Source organism: Sceloporus occidentalis, unplaced genomic scaffold (genome assembly GCF_023333645.1).
Source record: "Sceloporus occidentalis isolate IW3139 unplaced genomic scaffold, rSceOcc1.0.p SCAF_26, whole genome shotgun sequence".
NCBI lineage: Eukaryota > Metazoa > Chordata > Lepidosauria > Squamata > Phrynosomatidae > Sceloporus > Sceloporus occidentalis.
In genome coordinates this window covers 2,876,709-2,900,282 of record NW_028317006.1, presented here as the reverse complement: position 1 = coordinate 2,900,282, position 23,574 = coordinate 2,876,709, and the positions used below count along the sequence as shown (strand labels likewise).

General features: G+C 37.6%; 1 protein-coding gene across 1 annotated transcript in view; it reads left to right on the top strand.

Moving 5' to 3' along the window:
* Positions 1 to 1,390: 1,390 nt before the first annotated feature.
* LOC149300015 (cytosolic carboxypeptidase 4-like) overlaps positions 1,391 to 23,574 on the top strand; it is a 152,017-nt gene continuing 129,833 nt past the window's right edge. The window contains exons 1-5 of the mRNA XM_089485504.1: positions 1,391 to 1,448; positions 3,199 to 3,345; positions 3,838 to 3,969; positions 7,283 to 7,376; positions 13,090 to 13,127. Of these exons, the coding sequence (XP_089341630.1) occupies positions 3,222 to 3,345; positions 3,838 to 3,969; positions 7,283 to 7,376; positions 13,090 to 13,127 (388 nt within the window). The 5' untranslated portion in view covers positions 1,391 to 1,448; positions 3,199 to 3,221. The remainder of the gene's footprint in view (positions 1,449 to 3,198; positions 3,346 to 3,837; positions 3,970 to 7,282; positions 7,377 to 13,089; positions 13,128 to 23,574) is intronic.

The following is a 23,574-nucleotide window of genomic DNA, read 5'->3' as shown; positions in this document are numbered from 1 at the left end:
TGTATGGAGTATAGATAAACCCATTAATTCTCCTAATCATAGGGGATTCATGGGGATTCTGTACTATAGACCTAGGAGCCTAGGATATTTCAATGGGCTCACAGGTGAAAAACATGTGACAAAAAAACCATGGCCCCTGCCGAGTGGGCTGAAGAAAAGCAAAGTGTTTTGTACTGCAAGTACTGTCTCGTTAAAACCAGAAAAGCTTAGTTTGGAAAACAAGCAACTGCAGGGAAGAAACCGTGACCTTTATCATGCAAAGGCGATTATTAGGAGATTTCTTGGAAAACTGTACGCAAACTATATTGGATATAGGGAATTTGTCCAATTTTCTTCTTCGGGTGGCAATTGTTCTTGAGTTGAAAGATGATGACATACTCGTGTGTCATGGATCATTTGAAGCAGCTGTATAATGATATGGAAGTTTGTTTCCGTGACCTGATGGATATGGATATTCCAGCCCCTATAGTGGATAGATTTGTTGTGAATGCTGCTGAACAATGCATTGCAAGAACTACAGAGAGATACAGATGCCCGAGCAAGTTTTAAAACGAGAGAAACATTATTTTTGGGTAAACGCCGAAATTCCCAAAAGATTTTACAGCTTTTGAAGAAGGGAAAACTGTTTTTTATGGCATTTTCCCACATCATACTTGGTAAAATCAGGTTTCAGTCGGGTGAGTTATTTGGACAAAGTGAACAGTGGTGATCTTCGCTTATCACTTATCTTATCTTATTTTATGATTGTCATCATGTGTCCAGGAAGTTCTTCAAAGTTAGCAGATACCTTTTGGCTTTGCATGATGCGAAAAGTTTTTTGAAGGCTTTCCCCATATTGGCCCTTTTAAAATGTATGGCTAATGTAAGGACTAAATGTTTTAGCTCATTGCAATCCACCTACAAACCCATACTTTAGTTCATATATTGACTCCTACGGATTTTGGGATACAAAATAAATGATCTTTGATCAGGAGGTTTCTTTACTTTTTCATCAAAACAATAGCTGAGCATAAAGACTTTACCGAGAGGGTGAAGAGGGCCCTGCTTGCAAGTTTATAATCTCGAGGGAATGTGGTTTGGGCCAAATCGTTCTTATTTGATGTTAAATTCTGTATTTGGTTGTTTCTATTCATCGAAATCTCACAGGTGCCAGGGGTTAAAACTTAATTTAAAGCTTTGTGATGGAAATAATGTTAAAATATGTACTGCGTATTTCCCAATTGGCAATATTATTATTATTATTTATTGTTTTGGGATTACCGTATATTGGAAGATGAATTGCTGGCGATAGCAGTGATTTAATAGTATTTAAAGTATTGCAGACTGTATGTGCCATGTGTTCCCAGACAGTAAATGTAATGTTTCTATTTTCTACTTATGACAGAGTTCATATGACAAAGACGTTATCCTGAATATCATCAGTGTGTTAAGTGAATTGCTGTCTGCTGGTAAGTGACCATATTGCATTAGTCTTATTGCAGCTGTTAGTTTTGCGATCATATGAAACCACTGGTGACATGAGAAACCCAAACTAACTGTACTGTATATAATAAGACCAGATGATGTTTTTTTTTCTGCTTTCCAAATGCTTTCAAAGGGACAAAAATGTAATATAGGTCAAGCTGCTAAACTAGAGGGTGGAAAAATAAGAAAAAAGTGAAATATAGAAGAGCGGATAATGGCTTGGTATTTCTTTGATCTATGTACAGCCAATAAACTACTTTAAGGGCAACACAAGAAGCTTGATTCACTGTTTTAGTAAGACTAATCGTAAAATGCGATCAGAGTTAAGTTGGACAGTTCCATTTAACAGAACAGAGTAGCTCGATACTTATTTAAGCAGTTAAAAGCAAAAAATAGACATGTTGCTGATCCATGGTAAATATTGTGCTTAAAGACAAAACATTAAGTACACCCTCTGCTATGTTAAGCATATGAATCTTTAGAGATGTGTCGTTTTATCCTTTTCTATGAGGGTTTAATAACATAAAAAGAACAAAGAACATTTTCAGAAGATTTTTCTGTTTCTAAGGCAACAGTGAATGATTTTGTGCCACATGATAATTAAGCATTCCCTGAAAAATTAGGAACAAGGAACACATTTATGTGATCAAAGAACTATTTCCAGCAAGAGTTTGATTATTGGAACTATTTTTGTAATGCTGTATTAAATATTTAAAGATGGAACGGTACCTTTACAACATTGTAATTAAATAGGATACTGTATTAGTGGTACTGGTATATCCCACACTAAAATATCCTTAGTGTTCCCTTTTGCTTTATGTATACCTTCTAATCAAAACCAAAATAGGGCCTGGCACTTAAAGCACAGCAGTCTGAAAAAGGCTCAATGGCCCACTGGCCATTTGCTCTATATGCTTTGGGTGCCTATGGCTTGCTCAGCTCTGTCAGATTCCCAAAATCGAGGTATTCTTAATAAAAGCGTATGTCGTTGAGGTAGAAAAAGCTAAATTTAATTCCCAGGTCCCGATTATCATGAACCACAATGTCACAATATAATTATTATTTTTATTATTACTATTACTATTATCCTTTATTTATGAAATGCCAACAGATTATGCAGCATGGGTACAAATGGGCTGGTTAAAAACATACATAACAAATATACATTAACACACACAGACAGGAAATAAATTGATATATATATATATATGTATATATACACACAACTATGACTGCTCTGGGACATATAGTCATGTATATATCATGTATATATCAGGGCTGAATCATAAATTCCTGTTTATACTGTAAGGTCTCGCATGTAGAGCTTTCTTCGTTCTTAGTTGTTTTCTCTTACCTCTTGCATTTTCACTTGATGCAACACATTTTTCTCAAATAAACTAGAGAATGAAACTTCTGCCAGCAAACTGTATAATGTGCATATGCTGAAGTGTTACTGCATGTTTGATCTTGGGCCAGGATGTCGTTTGCAAACACTAGTCTTGACAAGTGTTAAAAATGCAAAGCTGAATCTTTCTTTACATTGGTATTCTACAAAGCATTGTTCTTGTTACCTTTAAACTGTTACAGAACCAGGTATCACATGTTTCTCTATAAATGGACTTTATAATGTTATTTTCAATCTCCTAAATCATGTCTTTTGACATATTTTATTATTATTATTATTTTATTTGATAATAACAGTCACTAAGTAATGATAATGTATTATTTCATCAGGAACACACCGGAGGATTCATTACATGATCTCTAAGGGTGGAACTGAAGCACTGCTCCAAACCTTCGTGAATATGGCAAGATCGGACCCTGTTGACTACAAAGTTATAGTTCCCCTTCTCCAACTGTTGGTCAAGGTGGGACAGAGAGGTACTTCTACAAAGATCTATAAATTGAAAATATTTCAATGTATGTATTACAAACAGTTCTCATGCCAGCAGCAGCTGTGAACATATATAGGGTAAGGTCTCAGACTTTTGAAGTCTGCTCATTCTTGCTGGTAATCTTTTCATGTGATGCCGAAAATAAAAATGGATGCTATGGTTAGAAAGCCTAGGTCGCTGCAAACCAGAGGTGCGCTCTCAACACAGGTTCCACAGTGATAGAGCTGAATACCTGCAACTAAAAAGAGGGCATCACAGGACGCTATTGTATAAATTTACTACTAGATCTATGTTAAAAAAAAAAAAAAGTTAGACTCCTTAATTGCTAACGAACCTCGGCATCAAGAAAGTTGACATACCACTATTTTGGAATATGATATAATGTTGTAGAGGTTTGATGTGTCCGTGCTACTATGATGGTAGTTTTACGGCATAAATTACACCCATTTCTAATATATTTTTTTTATTTTCTTTACAGATGAAAAAGTTGGAGAGAAGGCACAGAAATTGGAAGCTACAGATGTTATTCTAAGTCTGACAAGGAAGAACATTTCCAAATATGAGAATCTCACTCCTTGTCTTAGTGCTCTTCAGGTTTTTGCATCTAATGGTATGTGTCTGGGATGGGCAAAGTTTAAGCGTTATGTGAAAAAAACTGAATAGTTTCAGGGACTCTGGGGTTTATTCTATAAATTGCGAGCTTGCAGGACAGCTTCAGTTACATCTTACACCTCACAAATTAAACCATGCACTATGCACGATCAAGGTACGCCTTGCAGGAGAAAGTTGCTAAAGCTGAGCTATCATAGCGCATAATGAAACTGGTGAATTAAAACGTGTTAAGGCTCAATGGACTTGTTATAAGGGAGAGCTTTGATCTCCCCAGGTGGCACAGCTGCACTCCTTTAGGACGCAGAGCGCCAGGATATTACATCATATCCCGGGGTCCTGTAGTGAAGATAGCGGCCGTGCATGGAGCCTGTTTACCTTTGGCCTGATGTACGTGCAGACACACACTCTTACGCTTTTGCTCCGCGTGCATGAATCTATCCAGGTTGTGTACATTAAATATTTATTCCGATGGACGTACATTTATGTCCACCAAAATAGGTGCCAGGTTGCCCTTTAAGACATACCTGTACGTCCTGACTGATTGTGTAATGGGGGATTCCCTTCCGGGACATACCTTCCAGACCGACTGGAAGGTTACTGGAGGACAGGAGAGACACAGCAGATTCTGTCTAGACCCTGATGGAATCTCCAATTGCTTTTCCTGCTGGCTGAGCACAGTGTGAATGGCACAGGGATATTTCCCCCCCAGAAATAAATATATAAAATTAAAATTAAATGAAAAACATAAATAACAATTTATTAGGTGGCCAGTGATGTCCCAGTTACATGACTCATATACAAAATGTATAAGAGACATCACCAAAGGGATATTAATCCATAATGCACTAGGAGCATTACAAAAAAATAAAAAAATAATAATATTTGAAAAGTGCCGCTAAACTAGAGCACTGCTTTAGGGCAACTGATACATCTACCCAATGTTTCTGTTAACCCTTGCATGCTCAGAGGGACATTACATCTCTGTCACACAAGCGTAGCAAAAGCATACAAAAAAATCTCACAACCCTCACATTAGCTAGTCATATATTACTCAAACAGAATTCATTGCCTACAGCTTTGACACAGACATGTTTAAATGTAGATGTAATGTTCATATCCACAGGAATTAAAATTATTATTATTAATTATTATTAAGTATAGACATCTTTGGATATGCCATTCACCACAAAGGGTTAACGTTCAATACTACTAAACAATTAATAAATTGCAAAACACCTTGGTTTGCCTACCATAAAAGAAGACAAATAAATTAATGATTTTTGCTGCTGGCCTTCATCGGTTCTCCTATCCAAAGAGCACTCTGTTCAGACTTGGGCCGTTTCCAGGGTCTGTTTCAGATTCTTTCTAGGCGAATTAATGTGGTGTTGCCAGCATCTCATTATCTCCCTTAGTTCCTGCCAAATAATTTTGCTGATGGTAACATTTGGAAATCTAGTATGAGCTTACTTTAACACAAGCAAATGGTATCAAAACAATCATTGATGGGAGCTGGGATAACAGTTGTTTAAACTGAGCTTCTTTTAAGTGAGGTGCATATGCCATGAGGCATCATGGACAAGGCAGTGTGACACCGCCAGCTGACAAACATTATTATTTCTGGGACATCATTCTTTAAATAACCAGTCTAACCCCTCTTTTTATCAACTGCACCGGTCAACAGTTGATCGTTAATATTTTTTATAGACATTAAAAGTTACACAATGTTTACGCTTGGAGCTCTGTGATTTCTATGCATTTATCAGACACAGCTAATTAAGTATAGGTTATGTCACAGATTGCCATGCACATGTGTAGGCAGAAGCACAGATATGACTACTTCACTCTGGACCTCCAGTCCAGGGGTCTAAGTCTTTGCAGTACTGCTGGGCCTTGGGGCAGTGCCCTAGATGCAACCCCTGCAACCACACTAGAGTCACATTAACAAATGGGTGACTTAGAAATGGATCGTATATCTGAAAATAAAACTATTGACCAGATCTACCAGCCCTAAAAATGTTTTCCTTTTGGTCCCTGTGGTATGTAAACCTACTCACGTTACATAGCAGCCTGTTACCTTTACTGCTGCTTGTGTGGCAGATCTGGTCCCCAAGTGTGTGGCCACCAGCTAGGCACACACAGCCGCATGAGTGTAAGAGCCCAGTGGGAGGCATCATTTGTCCATTAGCCGGTCATGTAATTTATCGGCTACTGGCTATAAGTTGCCAGGGCCCATTTCCCTGGGCGTGGTCCTGGTACTTAGCATGGTTTGAAAGAGACAATAGTCCATTGTGTTAAACATATCCAAAGGTATATTAATTGCATGCATTTGATACAGACATAACAATGATACTGTTTATTTTCTGTGGTTAAACCATCAAATTTTACTACTACACTTAGCTTGCACTATAGGGCGGGCTGTACGTGTAGATACACCACAAGTTTGTGCTTATACCTCTGGTTCTCTGAAAAGCGGAACTGTTGACTTCAAACATCAAACATTTAAGCCTTAGGAAAAAAAATGTATCCTTTTAACTATTTGCCTATCTAATTATATTGCTAAAAATAAAAATGTAAGCATATTTCATAAATTGAAAATGTATACGTATATACATGTAGATTGCCTTTATATACTTAAGCTGGGAAGGTCCCCAATATAATGTGATTCCTTACCGCTAAAAATATAAAAAAATATATATAAATATAAAGTGAAATGTAAAATAATCTAATAATGCTAATAAATTAAGACACAAAATATCACTGGTGATAACTGGTATATATAGAAATGTGTCAGTATATTTTTATCAATTTCTTCCTGACTCCAACGGCAGTCAGAATAAACCCTGGACCAATGATTTTTACATTAAAATATATACCCTTGAATATCCTTTCTTACCACAAGGTAATCCATTCTGTTCTTAAAAGCCTCCACATTGCAGGCATCCTTGGGTAGTGCATTGTATAATTTTACAACCCTTACTGTGAAGAACATCATTCCTTACCTCTTGTAAGGTGATATATAAGGATGATCTATACGGATAAGCATATTTCAGATGTTTGTGATGAATTACTTTTTAAAACAAGTCTTCTGTACATATTATACATTCTAACTTCTGAGTGATAGATGTTACTCTATAAAAAAACAAAAGAAGAAAAAAGATTTATTGTTGTTTCAAATTCATTGATATACGATGTTTCAAGAAACACGATGTATTTTTTTGCAATGTGTTGGTATTTCATAAACATCGACAAAGGTCAGAATTTCCTAATCTAAGCAGATTTTGATATATTGAATCTTATTATTTCTTGTTTAGTTCCCACCGGATACATGCTGGGTATCAATGGAGCCTTGGAGTTGCTTTTTAAGGTCATTACCCCTTACACCAAGAGGCATACACAAACAATCAAGTAGGTGTCTGATTTTGTATGATTTGTGTGCCCTAAGTTTCACTCTTTTTTCCCTTACAAGATAAATTGCACTGTAACTTGCTTAAAGTGACTATACATCTTCATGAAATAGGTTTTATTAAAGTTGCAGCAACTTTTTATGCAAGCAGAATGTCTTAGCAGAATTATGTCAGTACATAATATTCTGTTAGAATCAGCACATCAACACTTTTCCCTGAGTAAACAGTTAACCTGTCTAACTGAGAAGTCTTTCTCCAGGGAACAGAGAAGCAAAATCATTTGTACTGTTAACAATTTCATGGACTTCTTTTTCTGTTATTATTTATTTATGTATTTTATTTTTATATTGTAAATCTTAAATTTATTTTCCGGTGTCTTGGTGTATTAGACTAGATACTTAAGTATTGCATCAAAAATACATGCTTACAAGATATCTCAGCTAACAAGGACACAACTTTTGAGAGTTTCATTTCGGGGTGATATGTACTCTATTGTGTTGTTCTGGTATAGACTTACTAAGGCTAGCCCTAGAGAGCCAGGTCCAAGGGGCAGCATTGCCTCTGCTGCAAAGCGAAGGACAGATCATCTTGCTGGCAGTAAGGCTCTTTGGTGCACTGCTGGTCAATTGGCATCATATGACATCAATAGAGTGAAAGGGGTGAGCCTAAGGTTAGTGGAGCCTGGGTATAGTAAGTCTTTGGAACTCCACATAACTAAAACAAATTATAGCATGCAAACTCACTCTAACACCATATGCTGACACACACTCATGCTAACACTATAAACTGACATACTGTACGCAACCTCTATCACCATACTGTAATATGCACACATGCATTAACAGCATACTTTTACATACCATAAAGTAACTCACCTTCTTCCATCATCACTGCAGTTTCCTAGCCCACCTCTCCCCTCTTTCTTACCTCTTGGCTGCAGCTGCGGTACTGATTCCATCCTACTACTGTGGGATCATGTAAAACATGTTAAATGGCCTTGCTAGTTGCCTTGGTCCTGAGTAGGTGGGTGCTTTGTACTCGTGGTACCCATCTTAGCACGTCCCTGGCATGTTTTATCCATGTGGGGTGAAATTTAGTGTTTCACTGTAGGAGTGGTGAGTGAACTTTGGTGATCAGATCACTGTCTGAATGCGCACAGTGCTGGTTAGCATGGAGAAACAGCCTATAACTCTAAAAGTGAATACTTCTTTCAGTATATTGTGCAAAAGTATTTTGTTTCTTCAATCAAAGTCAATGTTATTTCTAAAGTTAACTAGAATACTTCATTTCTATGGATAACATTCCTCTTGTCTTGACTATAAAAAGCCCCCCAAAAACAGCTTTCCAGACTGTATTCGGATATAAAACCATATTAGAACATTGTAATTACACACATCAAGGGGTTGGTGTCAGGAAACATGCTTTAAGAGGGGAATGTATGTAATTAAGTTTTTAGTGTAGTTCAGTTGTAAAAACACATGGCTGTAATGATTCTAATATGAATGCATTGTTGATATTCCTATTGTCATCAGCTTAATATATTTGTGCAGAGCGATACCAACCCATAATAGCACACGTGGTATTTGTTTGGTAGCCTTGTCTCCACAGAGATGACAACTGGTATTTCTGTGTTCATTTTCTTGGCCAGATGATATGGGCAGCTGCTGAAAACAGAAGACAGTGCTGACTTGTCTACTGACATATTGCTTGATAAGAGGAAATGAGCCGATATAATAAGCACCTTTACACAAGTGTCAAATAACAAAGTTTCTTCCAAAATTACCCAATGCATGAATTTAATGTACTCAGAATAGGACCATTTATCAATTCTGGGTATGCATTCTTAGATTCCTATAAATAATGCAGGAATAATTGCGTGCAGACACAAACAGTGTTGGGAAAAGCCCCATAGAGAGCGCACAGAAAAATTCCAGTCAGGTTAAACATGCTCCCACTTACCTAGGTGGTCAAATTTGTAATGATTCTTCAAATCACTCAACCCTGTTGCCCATGTGCGCTTTCCACGGTGGTCAAAACAGTTTTCTTAACATGATGTATTATAATACATATACCTTTCTGAAGACATGTTAAATGTTAGCGGGGGTAAGCTGCAGCCCTTCCCAGGTTGTACCTAAGAAGAAATGGACTGTTCACCATATGTGATATTGATGAAAGCCATTTCTGTCTTGCTCTGTTACTGTATTTGTATGCGTGCCTCTTTTTTTGACATTCCTTGTTACTAAAAAGAGATAACACTGAGTTTTCAAATGAAAAAAAACCAACATTTTATATCGATAATACTGATAAAAAATATCTAAAAAAAAAAACATTTAAAAAGACAAAGTGTAAATCTGTACAAATCAAATTAAAAAGATAAATAATGTAATTTAAATTAGAAATAATTTATCATTGGTTGCTTCTACACACCGGTACAGATTTTACAGGGTTTGTTGTGTTATCTGGCGCAGGGTTTTTAATTTGGTTATTATTAGCAGTAGATGTTGTGCGCTATTGTTACCTTAGCAGCAGAATTTCACAACTCTCTTTTTTGGCAACTCCTTATTTTTTTATTTTATTACTATAAAGAGACACTAAAGTTTTTTTTATTATTATTAAATAATGTCAGACCTTAGTGCCTTTATAATATGTGCTCCCAATATAGGTAACACAATTATGGCAGTATATTATCCATTTGGCTTTATTCTATGGCTATCTGTTTTTTTCCTATATATAGAACCTCTTTGGCAAGAATTATTATTTATTTATGTAGCGTCTTCATATTCCACGGTGATGTACAATGGACAACAGGACATAACAAATAGTACATCACATAAAAAGTTGGACTCACAAATAGTAAAAATAGTAATAGATTATTCCATGACACAGGACAAAAAACAAAAGAAAAAAACCTCAATAGTGTAGTGGTCGCTGACGAATTTCGTCCACAAAAAAGGCTAGGATGGCTCTGCTCCAACAACCTTACAATGTAGATACCATATTGTTATTTGTGAGCCAAATGGTTTACAGCCTACTACCTTACAAAGGCTCAAGGTTTCAAAGATACCAGCCTGCATCTATTTTCTACGTGTCTCCCACAAGAAGTTATAGATCTGTTTGAACGACTCTGGAAGCTTTCTGACATGGACCAGGAAAATAACCTGATAAGGTTGCCATTTCCTCTTAGTAACATTTCAACATTGTTGTTTGGAATGACAGCTAAATGTGCAAGATCACAGTAAACAAACTTGTCTACTGTGACTTTGCCAATGATTAAAATAAAATACACGCTGCTATCTGGTTGCTTTGTATGCCATGCCTTGTTTTCAAATGTCACACTTACAAGAGCCATTAGCTGATATAGGAGTATCAAGGGCATTGTCTTCTTAAGTAATGGAAGTCCATTCTTTTAAGAAAAATGTATAAAACAATGACCCATCTTAACCTTAATTGGTTTCTAAAATCAATTCTCATGCATAGAAACTAGACAATGACCACTAAAAATTATAGCCACCTGCACTTAAGCTGTCCAATTAGGTTTACAAAACAATAATGCACTTCAGATGTAAAAATCATGAGGTATGAGGAAAGCTTTCCTAGAAGAGTGGAGGTCAACTCCACATTAATGCCCATGATTTTGAAATGAGATGTCCAACAAGCTTATAAATATATAGGTGTGATGGTTGGGTGTCCACGTATATTTGATCATATAGTATATGTATATACTATATACATAAAATACAGCCAAGGGGCAGCGATGTGTGAATTTCATATGTGCATTACCCTTGTGAATACAAAAGTTAAGGAATATCAACCACTGTTTGTAGATCTTCTGTTAGAGTAACACCTTAATTGTTGCTAGTCATCATCAATGCAAAATGTGCAATATAGGTTTACAGCTGGATCTATAGCCCCCCAAAAATGCATTTTTCACTTTTCAAAATCGATCTAAAATATTATTTTAAAATGCGTGAATTCTGCTCGAATAGACCCTTAAGTGTTGGGCTGATGGATCTATTCCATTGGCCAGTGATGCTTAAAAATAACCAAGCTGATTTCGGGGGATTGCATTTGAATTAAGTAAGCTTAGTAACAAGTAGTGTAGAAAAAGCAATTGGACCTCATATATTATTGTACAGAATAATCTTCATTCATACACATACACAGTTCATAAAAGACACAGAGCTATAATGGTAACCATGCAGGCTTGACACTAATTTCTGCTGCTGACACAGAAGTTGCTTTCCAGAGCTTTTTTGGTGCCACAATATTGAAAAGGTTAACTAGTTCCCAATTCATTTCAGAACAAAAGGCTTGCATTTATGTGGAAAGCATGGTAACAAAGCTGCCAGTGCAAATATGCAGAACCGAAGAAGTAAATGAGATTTGATCTAACTTCTGTATCCATTTTTATTATATCATTCTTATATTACAGTGCTTATCACTCTTCTGCTTTGATTTGGTTTTCACAGACATTTTATTTTATCTTGCTTAACGGTTATTGAATTACCTATAAAAACTGATATGGCTGCACATCTATCCCTGACATAAATTTCAGAATATTACAGAAATGCAGTCTGTTTCTGGTATAGTTTGCTGATCACCTTGGGTGTTATGTAAAAAAATGCAATTCCATTGCATATCAGTCACCCTGGAAACCAATAATTTGCTGGTAACCAATAATGCTTAATTGTTTTACCAGTTTTGTACAAGGATTTCCATATATATATATATATATATATATATATATATATGTATGTATTCCCTATTGCTATACATGCACACTCTTGAATTTACAACATATTCAACATACTCAACCTTCTCCCCATGCAGTCACAGCACAAGGTAAGATTTAGTGTGTACTTTTCCAATGGTCTACAGCAGAAATTGCAGACAGATACCTATCCCCATGTTGCCCCATGTTGACTTAAACATTCTATAAATTGCAGTCACACGGTGGCTGTCCATATGCTACTTGACCAACTATGGTCTAGAGGATGTCTCCATCCTTCCTCCCAACATTACACTGTCAGGGTCGGTAAATAAGTTGTTGGGTAATAGAGGTTATTCTCCTTGATTTGAATTTTAGGTTTCCATGTTTATTCAGCAGATTCTAGAATGCAATATATTCCCATAAGCATATATGGTGAAGAACCATTTAGTAAATAGGGTAATAGCCAGCGTGCTAAACTGACTTAAAACGTGTTACCTGCAGTGTCATCCTATAAGCTTGAAGGTAATATAATTGAACATGTAATTTATTTGGGAGGCTGTTCTAAATAAAGTTGTGACCCTATTAATTCCAGTTTTAAAGGAACACTAGGGGAAGAATGTATGTACTCAAATTGAATGGTAAATATTACCAAATATAAAATATTATGTAAATTGTTTAGTGTCAGAAAACCAATACACAATTCAAGCCTTATGTAGATCACAGACCCTTTTAGATGTGGATGCAGAGTGCCAAAATATCCTATTCTTCAAAGATTCCTGATCAATAAATTGCATTACGGTTATTTTCAGATGAGTTTGTTGTTGCCAGGATTGTGCTAAAGACCAGTGTCTTCATCGAATGTCCTGTTTAGAAAAGGAAATGTTCCAGACTGTGCAAATTACAAACCTGCTGTTTAGAGAAATATGAACAGGTGAAGAAGCTTCAAAGGCTAATGGGAAATATTGACAAAACTGACTTTTTCCTCTCCTTTTATTTTCTTTAGGGCAGCTATAGAAGCACTCACGGCCCTGCTAAAATCAAGTGAGTTTATTTTTAATGTGTTTTTTTGAAAATTCTTTCCACCACGTCAATACAAAAACATTAAGGCCAATATTTTATGTGTCCACAAAAACCTATGGAAACTGGATACATGCAGAAAGCAAGCTTAATTTATGTGTCAAGGGGCCACTAGCCTGGTTTAAGCTAAATGTAGGTTATGGAGTAATATAGGAGGTTGCATTTAAAAGAACTATTGATTTTCTTGTGTTTAGTATGGTTATTATACTCTGTGAGTCTTTCTCTATGGCTTTAATGGTCATTTTGTTTCATTGTTTTGCCTATTCTATTTCAATACCAAAATTAATATTACTATTTATCCTGTAGAACATTACACATCAGGCATAGGATTTCTATCAATATAATGAGCGAGAATAAACTACAAGTATAAAGGTTTGTAGGAGGGATAGCGTGTGACCTGGGAACATTTGGCCTCAGGCTATCGGGAGCTTACCCTTGCGGGACGCGGACAGGACTGCCCACAGACATCGATTGGCGGTCCCGCAGACGTCTGTGGGCGGTCCCGCTGACGTCTGCTGGAAACATCCCTAATTCAAGGGAAAATGGGTGGGGAGTGGGGCGTGTCAACTTGTAAACCTCTGCCCGTTGTTGGGTCACATTGTGAACCTGCCTGTTACTGCGGCTAAAAACAGCTAGAGGGCAGTATTGCCTGGCACTACCATAAAGTTTAATGTAATAAGTATAGAACGCATCCAACATGTTATGTTCTAGTTAGCATGCCCAGGCTAACTTTATGAGTGGGAAGTGAGAACACATCCAAAAAGAAAAAAAACTCACCATAATATACAAAAGTTCAGTTCTTCTGGTCTTCTCTTTTCTAAAAGATTAAACACTTTCACATTCCAGGAGTGACCTTTTTCATTTATTCTATTTATTTTACTGCCTGTAAATGTGGAGTCTGTCTATTCCCAGCAGCTCAATCTTTCCTCTTATGTCTCAGTTTATTCTTCCTTTTCATCTAAGGTTTATTGATTTTTTTTATTATTTACATTTCAGTATATGATTGACAAATCAATAGTGAAAATGTACTTTCCTGCTTATTAAACAGTGAAACATACAGTAACAACCACCCTCTTCTATTTTGGTCAAGGTTGTCTTTAGCTGTCCCTTTAGTATCCACAAAACATCATAATACATACATTACCTCCACACCAACTTAAATGTCTATAAAGACCTTTCCCGCTAACATTTGACCAGCTGTTTAAAGGTCTGTGTTAAATAATATTGTTGTAAAGTCAAATTACTTCTGCTACTGTAGAACACTTGTAATGGGGTAGACCACATATTGTAGGAAGCACAGTCTGGAGTGGGGACACCAAAATATTGTACTGAAACCCAATTGTCACTTTGCAGGAACCAAAATGTATATTTGGTCAAATTATATAAGACCTTTAACATTCTTTAACATGTGCCAAGTTAGTACTACTCATATTCATTGATGGAGTCTTCTTTTGGTTACATTTAGATCAATTTCCTGCTGCCAGGAAGTTGATCTTTAAACATATAGTACCCAGACTGACACATTTATATAACACTAATAAAAAAAGTGTTTTAGATTCTTGAATATGATTTTAGGGTAAATTGATCTCTGTCGGCTTAAGTGATGGGTGTGAGCACGATGAAGTCACTGATACTAGCCCGAAGGAGAAGCAGAAACTGCATCCGGTGCAAATGAATCATCTTCTTGCTGATCCTTTAAATGATGGAAGGTCCCTAAGTTAAATGCATTTCGATCTGCCGGCGAAACCAAATTCCTCTTCATCCATCTTACATCATTATTATTTGTATTATTTAGTTACATAGCGGCACCAATTTACGCTGCTCTTGATACAATACATATATTCAAGGGGATTGACGAGAGCAGAATAGACAAAGACAAACCGATGCATTAGGTACAGAGTGCTCTCTAAGCTTACAATAATGGCCACAAGATGGGGCAGAGCAGGTGTACAGCTGCTGGCCTTTGACTCAGAACCAGGGTGCTTCTACATTTCCTGGAGCTCCTAATGAAGCTTCCACGAAGATCCTATGATCTCATTTGAAACGGGATTGACCTTTAGCTGATGTAGAACAAATAATACACTAAAGGGAATATAGAGACAATGCAACCCTTCCTAAGAGGTTATTCGCACAAATTACTATTGGCAGAATAAAAAAACCAAAATACTAAAAAGTTATTATTTTTACATACTTAGCTCCATCAGACTACAGTGGACCACAGCCCTTTTAGCACTTATGATTTTTGCACCCAAGCATTATTTTTACCTTATATGTTACCTTGTTCACCCTGCATCTACTGTAAACACACAGCATAGCTCTTTCATATTGTGTGCATGTTGCGTTATCTGAATCTATGTGAATTGGTTTCCCGCAATGCCTTGCTCTACCATTGAACTAGCTTCTATTAAAGTGTGACATGTGTTATTCAGTTACAATTAACAACAGAAGAGGGGAGCTTAACAGAAACATCGGCAGTGTTTATTGTAAGCACACTATTTCTCAAAGTGCTTTGTAATGAAACAATAGACACACCTTGACTCAGGGGCGTACCTAGAGTATTTGGCACCTGGGGCGGATCATGCATGTGGCACCCCCCCCCACACACACTTTAAAACTGCATAGCTTCTACCGTTATATACCAGCGCAGACACTGAAGGTGGTACAGCATTACTGTTATCATTATATACTGAGGCAGACATTGACGGTGGTACAGCATAACACCTATCACTATATACTGAGGCAGCATTTACTTGGCCTAAACCGAATATGACCCCCCCCACACCAAAAAAAAAATCTAACACTTTTATTTAAAGTAAGTAACACACCAAAATAGGAAAAAACAATTAAATAACAATATATATATATATATATATATATGATTGTTAACAGCAATCACATTCCTATCATACCCAGGCATACCCAGATTCCAGGATGTACTCGCAGACTTGGCATGATAGGAGTATGATTGCCCTAACTCTCTTCTCCCTATCTACCCCCTCCCTCTTTGAAGTTCACTTACCTTTCAGGAGTCCTGCGGTGGGGCCTTGCACTCTGTCTCCCAGCTCTGCCACTGTATGGAACAGTATAGAGTGATGGGAGTTATGATGTACTTTAGAGCATAATTATATAATGAAAAAGACATTGGAAATGGTACAGCATAACACCCATCACTCTCACACACTTCCCAATCCACACATACCAATCCACACTTCCCAATCCACATTTACCAATCCACACATATACCAATCCACACACATACCAATCCACACATATATACTAATCCACACATACCAATCCACACATATACCAATCCACACATATACCAATCCACAAATATACCAATCCACACACATACCAGTCCACACATATACCAATCCACACATACCAATCCACAAATATACTAATCCACACATATACCAATCCACACTTACCAATCCACTCTCACTGTCACTGTCACTCTCACTGAATGCTTTCCTACCTTTCCTCTTTTCTCCTTACAGCTCCTTACAGCTCCTTTTCCTCCTCTTCTTCAGTTCTTCTGTCTTCTTCCGGTTCAGAGGGCACGGACAGCGGTGGGCGCGGCTTCAGTGTTGTGCTGGCTTTAGGGATCTGACAACAAACCCCGGCGCACAGCAGCTGTTGCCGCGCGGATCGCAAGGGAGTGGTATCGGAGGTCTTTAACAGACCTCCGGCTCCCTTGAGTGATGTTAAGCCGGGTTCAAGGGAGACCCTTGAACCGGCTTAAAATCACTCAAGGGAGCCGGAGGTCTGTTAAAGACCTCCGATACCGCTCCCTTGCGAGCCTGCTCCTCCAGCGGCGGACATTACTGTCCGTCTCTGGAGGGGTGCCGGGTGCCGGCAAGTTGGCACCCCCCTGATGAGCGGCACCCGGTGCGGACCACCGCCCCCCGTTAGGTACGCTACTGCCTTGACTCCTAGGAATTAATAAAAAAAAGTGCCGTATATATTTTATTATTAGGCCTGCACAGTTAAATTTACTGGAAATGTCATTGTCTATCCATCCTATATGCTTTCCCCAGGAGCACCAGTGTTATGGTGTGGCACAAGAAGAGCAATGGATCCTGTAGCGTCTATCTAGCACTTTTTTTTAAGCAGTGTGGTAACCCTAGAATTAGACTACAAGAACATATATAGAGTATAGTGACCCTTTTAATATGCTAGATCGAGAGGTTTTTTGGCGGATACAGTATGTAAAATCTATGATATAGAGTTAAACATATAATATCATGTTTTATTAAGTTCTTCAAACTTTGCAATAGACAAAGGCCCGATCATAGAATGACTCTGAGTGATAGGAGTTGTAATCTACAGCAGATGTCATGCCAATGTTCATCTACATGTACCTCTCCTAGGAAAATGTATTAAGGTTGTTTTTCCATTTTCAACCACATGGTGGTGCTGTTATTTAATATATAAACAATGTTTTTTTGCGGATGTCTTATTTTAGTAGAATTATTTGTTTATCAGTGTGTTATTTTAATCTAATTTCATTCAGTTTTGTTATCCCATATTTTCTGCGCTTTTCAGCACTAACAGCTTGCGCAGCTTTAAGGAAATTAGCTTTAATTGTTCTCTGAAGCTTTTTTCCATGGTCAGATTTTTTTTTGTTATTTCAAAAGAAAAGCAAAGTAAAACAAGCGGATATTTCATGTGCATAGAATAAAAAGCACAGGGTACAAATGGTTTGAGGAGAAAAACTCTCAGTAATCTGCACATTTATTGTACTGTCCCGGCAAAATCATTTAATTAGTGAATTTACAGAGTTGAGCCCCTTATCCTTCAGTTGTCTGAGGGAAATTTTAACTAAAAGTGCTGTATTAGGATAATACATCAATGTAATTAGTGTCTGCAGGAGAGGGCAGGCACATTTTGGCCCGGAGGTGGTGGGGAGTCAAATGCCCTTCCCCATCTCATTTTTAATATTACACACACTTCGCACTAGTCCTAGTTCTCTGGCACTGCTGCTCCGCATAGCTGCCACGCAAGACAGTAGGGATCAAGGGCCATTTGGTGAGATCCTCTGATCTCCTATGACTGCCCAGGAAGCTGTAAAATTAATGAAGCTCTGTACTGCTGCAGACATGGATATGGCTTTTATATCTCTCATGTGTCCCAATATAGAAGTGACACAATCTCTTTGGAATCCAAATTCCTCTGTCCCTCTTTCCTTCCATGATGTCCTTCTTTTGTATGAGCTCAGCATGTTTGCAGGGTATGAGTATTTCAGTGTTCTACAGCCCATGTTGTAAGAGTGTATAGAAACAGCAAGACGTGTTTAGAAATTAAATTGTCTAAATAAAATACATTATTCTTCTAAATACTTTACTCACTTAAATAAATAGCCATCAATAAACTAACTTGAAAACTCATCCCCCTATCCACACCTCTATCCACAACCCTTAAAACATAACATTGGGTGCCGGTGAAGCCTTCGTGTTTGTCTTCGTGAAAAAAAACTCTTCGTATTCCACGAATATTGGCCTGTTCCTGTGTTTGTTTTGGGCGAATATTCGGATACGTTCTTCATATTCGTTTTTTCTTTGTTTTCTGCTGGTTTGCTAGCAGGGGTTAATACGGGGTTGGCACCGTAACAGTTAGCAGCAGCTTTGGCGCGAGGATTTTAATGGTCCGTAAGAGCAACTCTATTGGTGGCTGGCAAGGGCTCTTCTGGCATCAACCAATGAAAGGCAGCTGCTCTTCATTAATTGATTCCAGACGAGCCCCCTGCCGACGATCAGTAGAGTCACTGTTACGGACCTTTAAAATTCTGGCGCCAAAGCCATTAGTCTCCCCAAGTTGCTCCGAGGTGTACCTTGCCCTGTCTTTTTGCCAGGAGGACAAAAATACCCGTTCCTCCCAGGCCAAGTTGCTCAGAGAGGTTGTCTCAGACCCAGATAGTAAATGTTTGGTATGTCTAGAAGGAAAATAACAGAATTTTACTTCTATGGATTTTACTCTATAGATGATTTTGGGCTTGTTCAATGCATTATTTAAAAAAGTGCAAGCACAATGCAGAACATGCAAGAAGGGTTTTAGTATGGCATGCACAGTAGCCATTGACTCTAATGGATTGCATTGTTCTTTAATGGTGTTTTTCTTGCCCCATTGACTCCATGCAAATGTTGCATGGTTGCAAATTTCCCAGTTGTTAAACATTTCCATTAAACTTGTAAATGTGCAAAGAAACACATACCACTACATTATTAACTTCTAACTCTATGACACTGGCTCAACACAAAGTCAATATTCAATCATATTTACCAGACTGTTTTATCAAACAAAAGACAGAAATATATGCTTTTTAAGAACCATTTCTCTCTCACTTGCGAAGTGTAAATGTAATAATAGTAATGGAAGTGTTCCATTCGATCCGTTACAAAAAGAAAGCACAAAGAGTGATGTCTATAAAGCAGAGATGGAATGTAACAAAATACAATAGATCAAGAGGGTGATAGACATCTTGCTGGCTAGAGAGGGTAGCAGGTGTGCCCTGCATAATGCATTCTGTTATCAGCGTCTGCTCTAGATTAACTGCTTCTGATACCATCATATGTCATGACAGATATTAAAGAGTGGATCTAGATGGGGGATTCAGAGAGAAAATGGAAAGAAATAATGGACAAACTTGGAACAAAGGGATAACCTGGATTACACAAACATTCTATTTTTGGAATAATGTGTTCTTGTATCATCTAGAAATGTTATTATTATGTATTGTTTTATATAGCGCCATCATATTCAGTAATGCTGTACAATGGGTAGAAAGGACATAACAAGAAGTACATACCAAACTGACTTACAGAAACAACAGGTGAGGAGGGCCCTGCTCAAACGATCTTACGATCTAGAGGTTTGATGTCCATCTGTGGTTCTATCATATGTCGGGTGTTTCTCATCTCAGTTGTCTTGATTTATACTTTATTTATTGACTCTGGTAGAGAGGCTAGTATACATTCTAGGGAAGGAAAATTAATATCTATATTATAGGCCATGGGAAAGATGATATGTCACGAAGCAACAATGAATGGCTGCGCATAGACACAGGGGCAACTACTGTTTAATCTGCAGAGGGCTCAAGGGCTGTTTTACACAAAACATCTGGGAACTTTTTAAATGAGTTGGCTGAGTATTCCTGAGGCTCCTCAGAATATTAGTCCTTTAATAGGTGTGAGGTATTTTCTTAATCCTGCAAGGAGAGCATCAACCACCATCAGCCAGTGACATATCTACAACCCACCAACATTACAAGTGTCTTGACCAGCCCTGTGTTAAATCTTAATAGTTGTCAGAACAAAAACCATTTGGTTATTTGCAGATTCTTATATTTTTTAAATACATCCAATTCAAGATTCAAGAGTTATTATAATAAATTCCCTAACCAGTAGTTAACAAATAACCAAGCACATTAGTCAGACGAGCAGTAGTAGTATTAGTAGCAGTAGTAGTAGTACTCTTATAAAAATTTCTTGATAAGTTATAAAAGTTCTTCAAACAGGATGCAAGTTCTGGGTGGACTTTAAGGCACAGAGTGAGCTCTGATTGGCTGTTCAGTCTCACAGGCTGTGCAGGGTCTTGTCCCCTGTGAGGGGACTGCAGCCCCCGACCGCAATTAAGTGTCTTAAAAAGCAACAGTTGATAGCGATTCTAGGTCAGTTTAGAGGAGCTTAGGTGCCTTGTTATTTTAATCCCTATGTTGAGCGGTATATGTGATATTATGTTGTACCTTATATTACTTTTAATGTCAATTGTCCTGATACGAATGGGACAGTCTTGACAAGAAGTTATGTGCCACTTGCCAACAGTCCTGTCCAATGTCAAATCATAATTGTTGTCAGGGTTTATTAAATAAACCGCAGCATACCGCACCTAGAACTGAATTTTGTACATTTGCAATCGTTATTTCATAGCACATGCATTATACAGTGACTTTTACATCTGCTGGCATATATATATATATATATAAACAGCACAAACTGCAAGAAAAACAATCACAAAGATGAGGCAGTGAGTTTGACTGCCTATTTTCCTGTCCAGACCTCAATTCTGAGCTTCCCTTAACCCCGATAGTACACATTTAACATGCTGATGTACATACACCTCCAGAGAGGTCTTTCTGCAGGCTGATCTCAGGTCCATCTGGCCTCTGCACTTGACAGAGCTGCCTTTTACATCCTCTGGCAGCACCTCTTCTAATTTAGGGCATTAGTTCCAAGTGCATCTCAGTGCCTGCTTCAGTCTGTGGCCAACATAGACTTAATTAACGCTTTCCCCTCTGGGTCTGTACAGCTTGGCACACAAGGGTTCTACTTACCAAAGATGGTTCTTCTTGAAAACCTGTCTTAAAAGTATATCTGACACTTTACCCAGATCAGTGATCGCGCATTCCAATTCAGGCACGCAATATACATGATGTCAGATTTTATTTTTTAGCTCTGACATACACCAAAACCTTAGAGACATAGAAAGTGATGGCAGATAAGAACCATTTAGGCCCATCCAGTCTGCCCAACCTCTGAGTACTTTCCTTACCATGCTTGCTTAAATGCACTTAGGGTCCTGATGAATTGCAAGAGAAACCACTTATCTTGAATCAAGAGATATAAAAAGGCTTTATTATTGCTAATACATAAAAACAAATAACAAGTAATAATGTATCTTGCTGCCCCTTTTAAAATTTGGAATTAATCTGGGTAACTGGAATTATTGTGGTGTTGGCTATTGTAAAATTAAACGTTTGTTGGGAATTACAGATAATTTCAAAATTTTTGGATGGACGCTGACTCTATCTACAATGTTAATTTCATTCCACATGTCATTTATGCGCACACAGTTATTGGCGCATTCTATTCCAGTATGCAGATTCATAAAATCTGGACTGTTGGGGTTCATTGAGGACAGGGTTGGGAAGCATTGGCAGGAATACAGGGCCAGTCCGAGGAAGGATCAAGAGGGGCTCCTGTGCCTCTTCTTCGTCAAATTAAAGTGCGCTAAGTGCTAAGGGATCGTGCAAATTCTTCTTGCCTTGGGCCCTGCATATCTGGTGCACAGCCATGTATACATATTTCCCAGTTGAGCTCTCTTTTAAGTCTAAGGTAGGTAACGTAATACCTGGGTCTGCTCCCCTCTCCTATTGAAGAAGTAATGGCTACAATGTTGTAGTGTATGCTTATACTTCGAGAGGCTTCTGGGGACGTGGACTCAAAGAGCAAACCCTTCTTATTACATCTATGGAGGCCAGGACATTTTGAGGCACCTCAGTTGCTTTTTGTATGAAAACTCAGTAAATCATTGCCTTATTATGAATTATGAAAATTTTTCAAACACATGGCTTTGGGTATTGTACTTAATATTTATTTGTTTTGCTTCAATTTAACAGTAAAACGTGCCCAGTGGCACCTCTCATTTTTAACGCACGCGGTCACAACCCAGCATATGCTGTCACCCTATGAATAAGTAACAACAATAAGCTGGTAAGATTGGGAGCTGCCGTAATATGTCAGAAATTGCAAATGGCTTTCATACATTTTAAATGAAATGACCTCAAATTGTCACTGTTCTATTGAGTGATTTCCATGACTTTATAGTAACACCAAAGATTATATAAAACTGTAATGTGGGGAGAAAAAAGGTTTGAGTGGGAATCGCATTAAGGGACCATCAGATATACACTGATGTTTCTACACTTTGAACAGTGGCGCTAATTGTAGAACTTTGAAATAGGTTATTAATCTAGTCTTTAGGATCTCAGCACTTTGGTGAAAACTACATTTCGTAGAATATTTAACGTGTGCTGATGCGTCACACTTTGCACTTCTTGCCAAAGCTCTACTAGTTGGCAAAACCTAAGAATGTATCCTGAAATAAAAGACTTAAAATTAATGTTGAATGACAACTCCCATTTGTCAAATATAATGAATGTATAAAATGTGAGTTAAAATTTCTGATCTACGAATAGCATAGCTTTTAAAGACTCTCTTTTTGAAGTTCTTATTGTGCATCTGGAGACCTTCCAAGAGGGGTACCGTCTCTACTTAAAAACTTAAGAGAAGTTCTGTCTATACCAAAAAAGTTTCTTTCCCTAAGGACCTTAATTAATAGTTAAGGTCCTTCCGATGTCGCTTGTACCAAATATTCAATTTTTTATTTCATTTCACTACATAAAACAATGTAATGATGTTTTCAGATTAAAAAGCAATGTGTAAGTCTTCGTAGGGGACCTTAGGTATACACTACTGAGATCTCTTACAGGTTTTTTCCTCCCCATTAAGTTATTATTCCTGATTTTGGCTTTGTAAGGGTGGGTAGGAGGAAAGAGAACCCCAGGAGAGGAAGCTCATTGATATTTTAGTTCTGCCACCTTTTGCAGAGATTTCAACATCCATAAGATAAA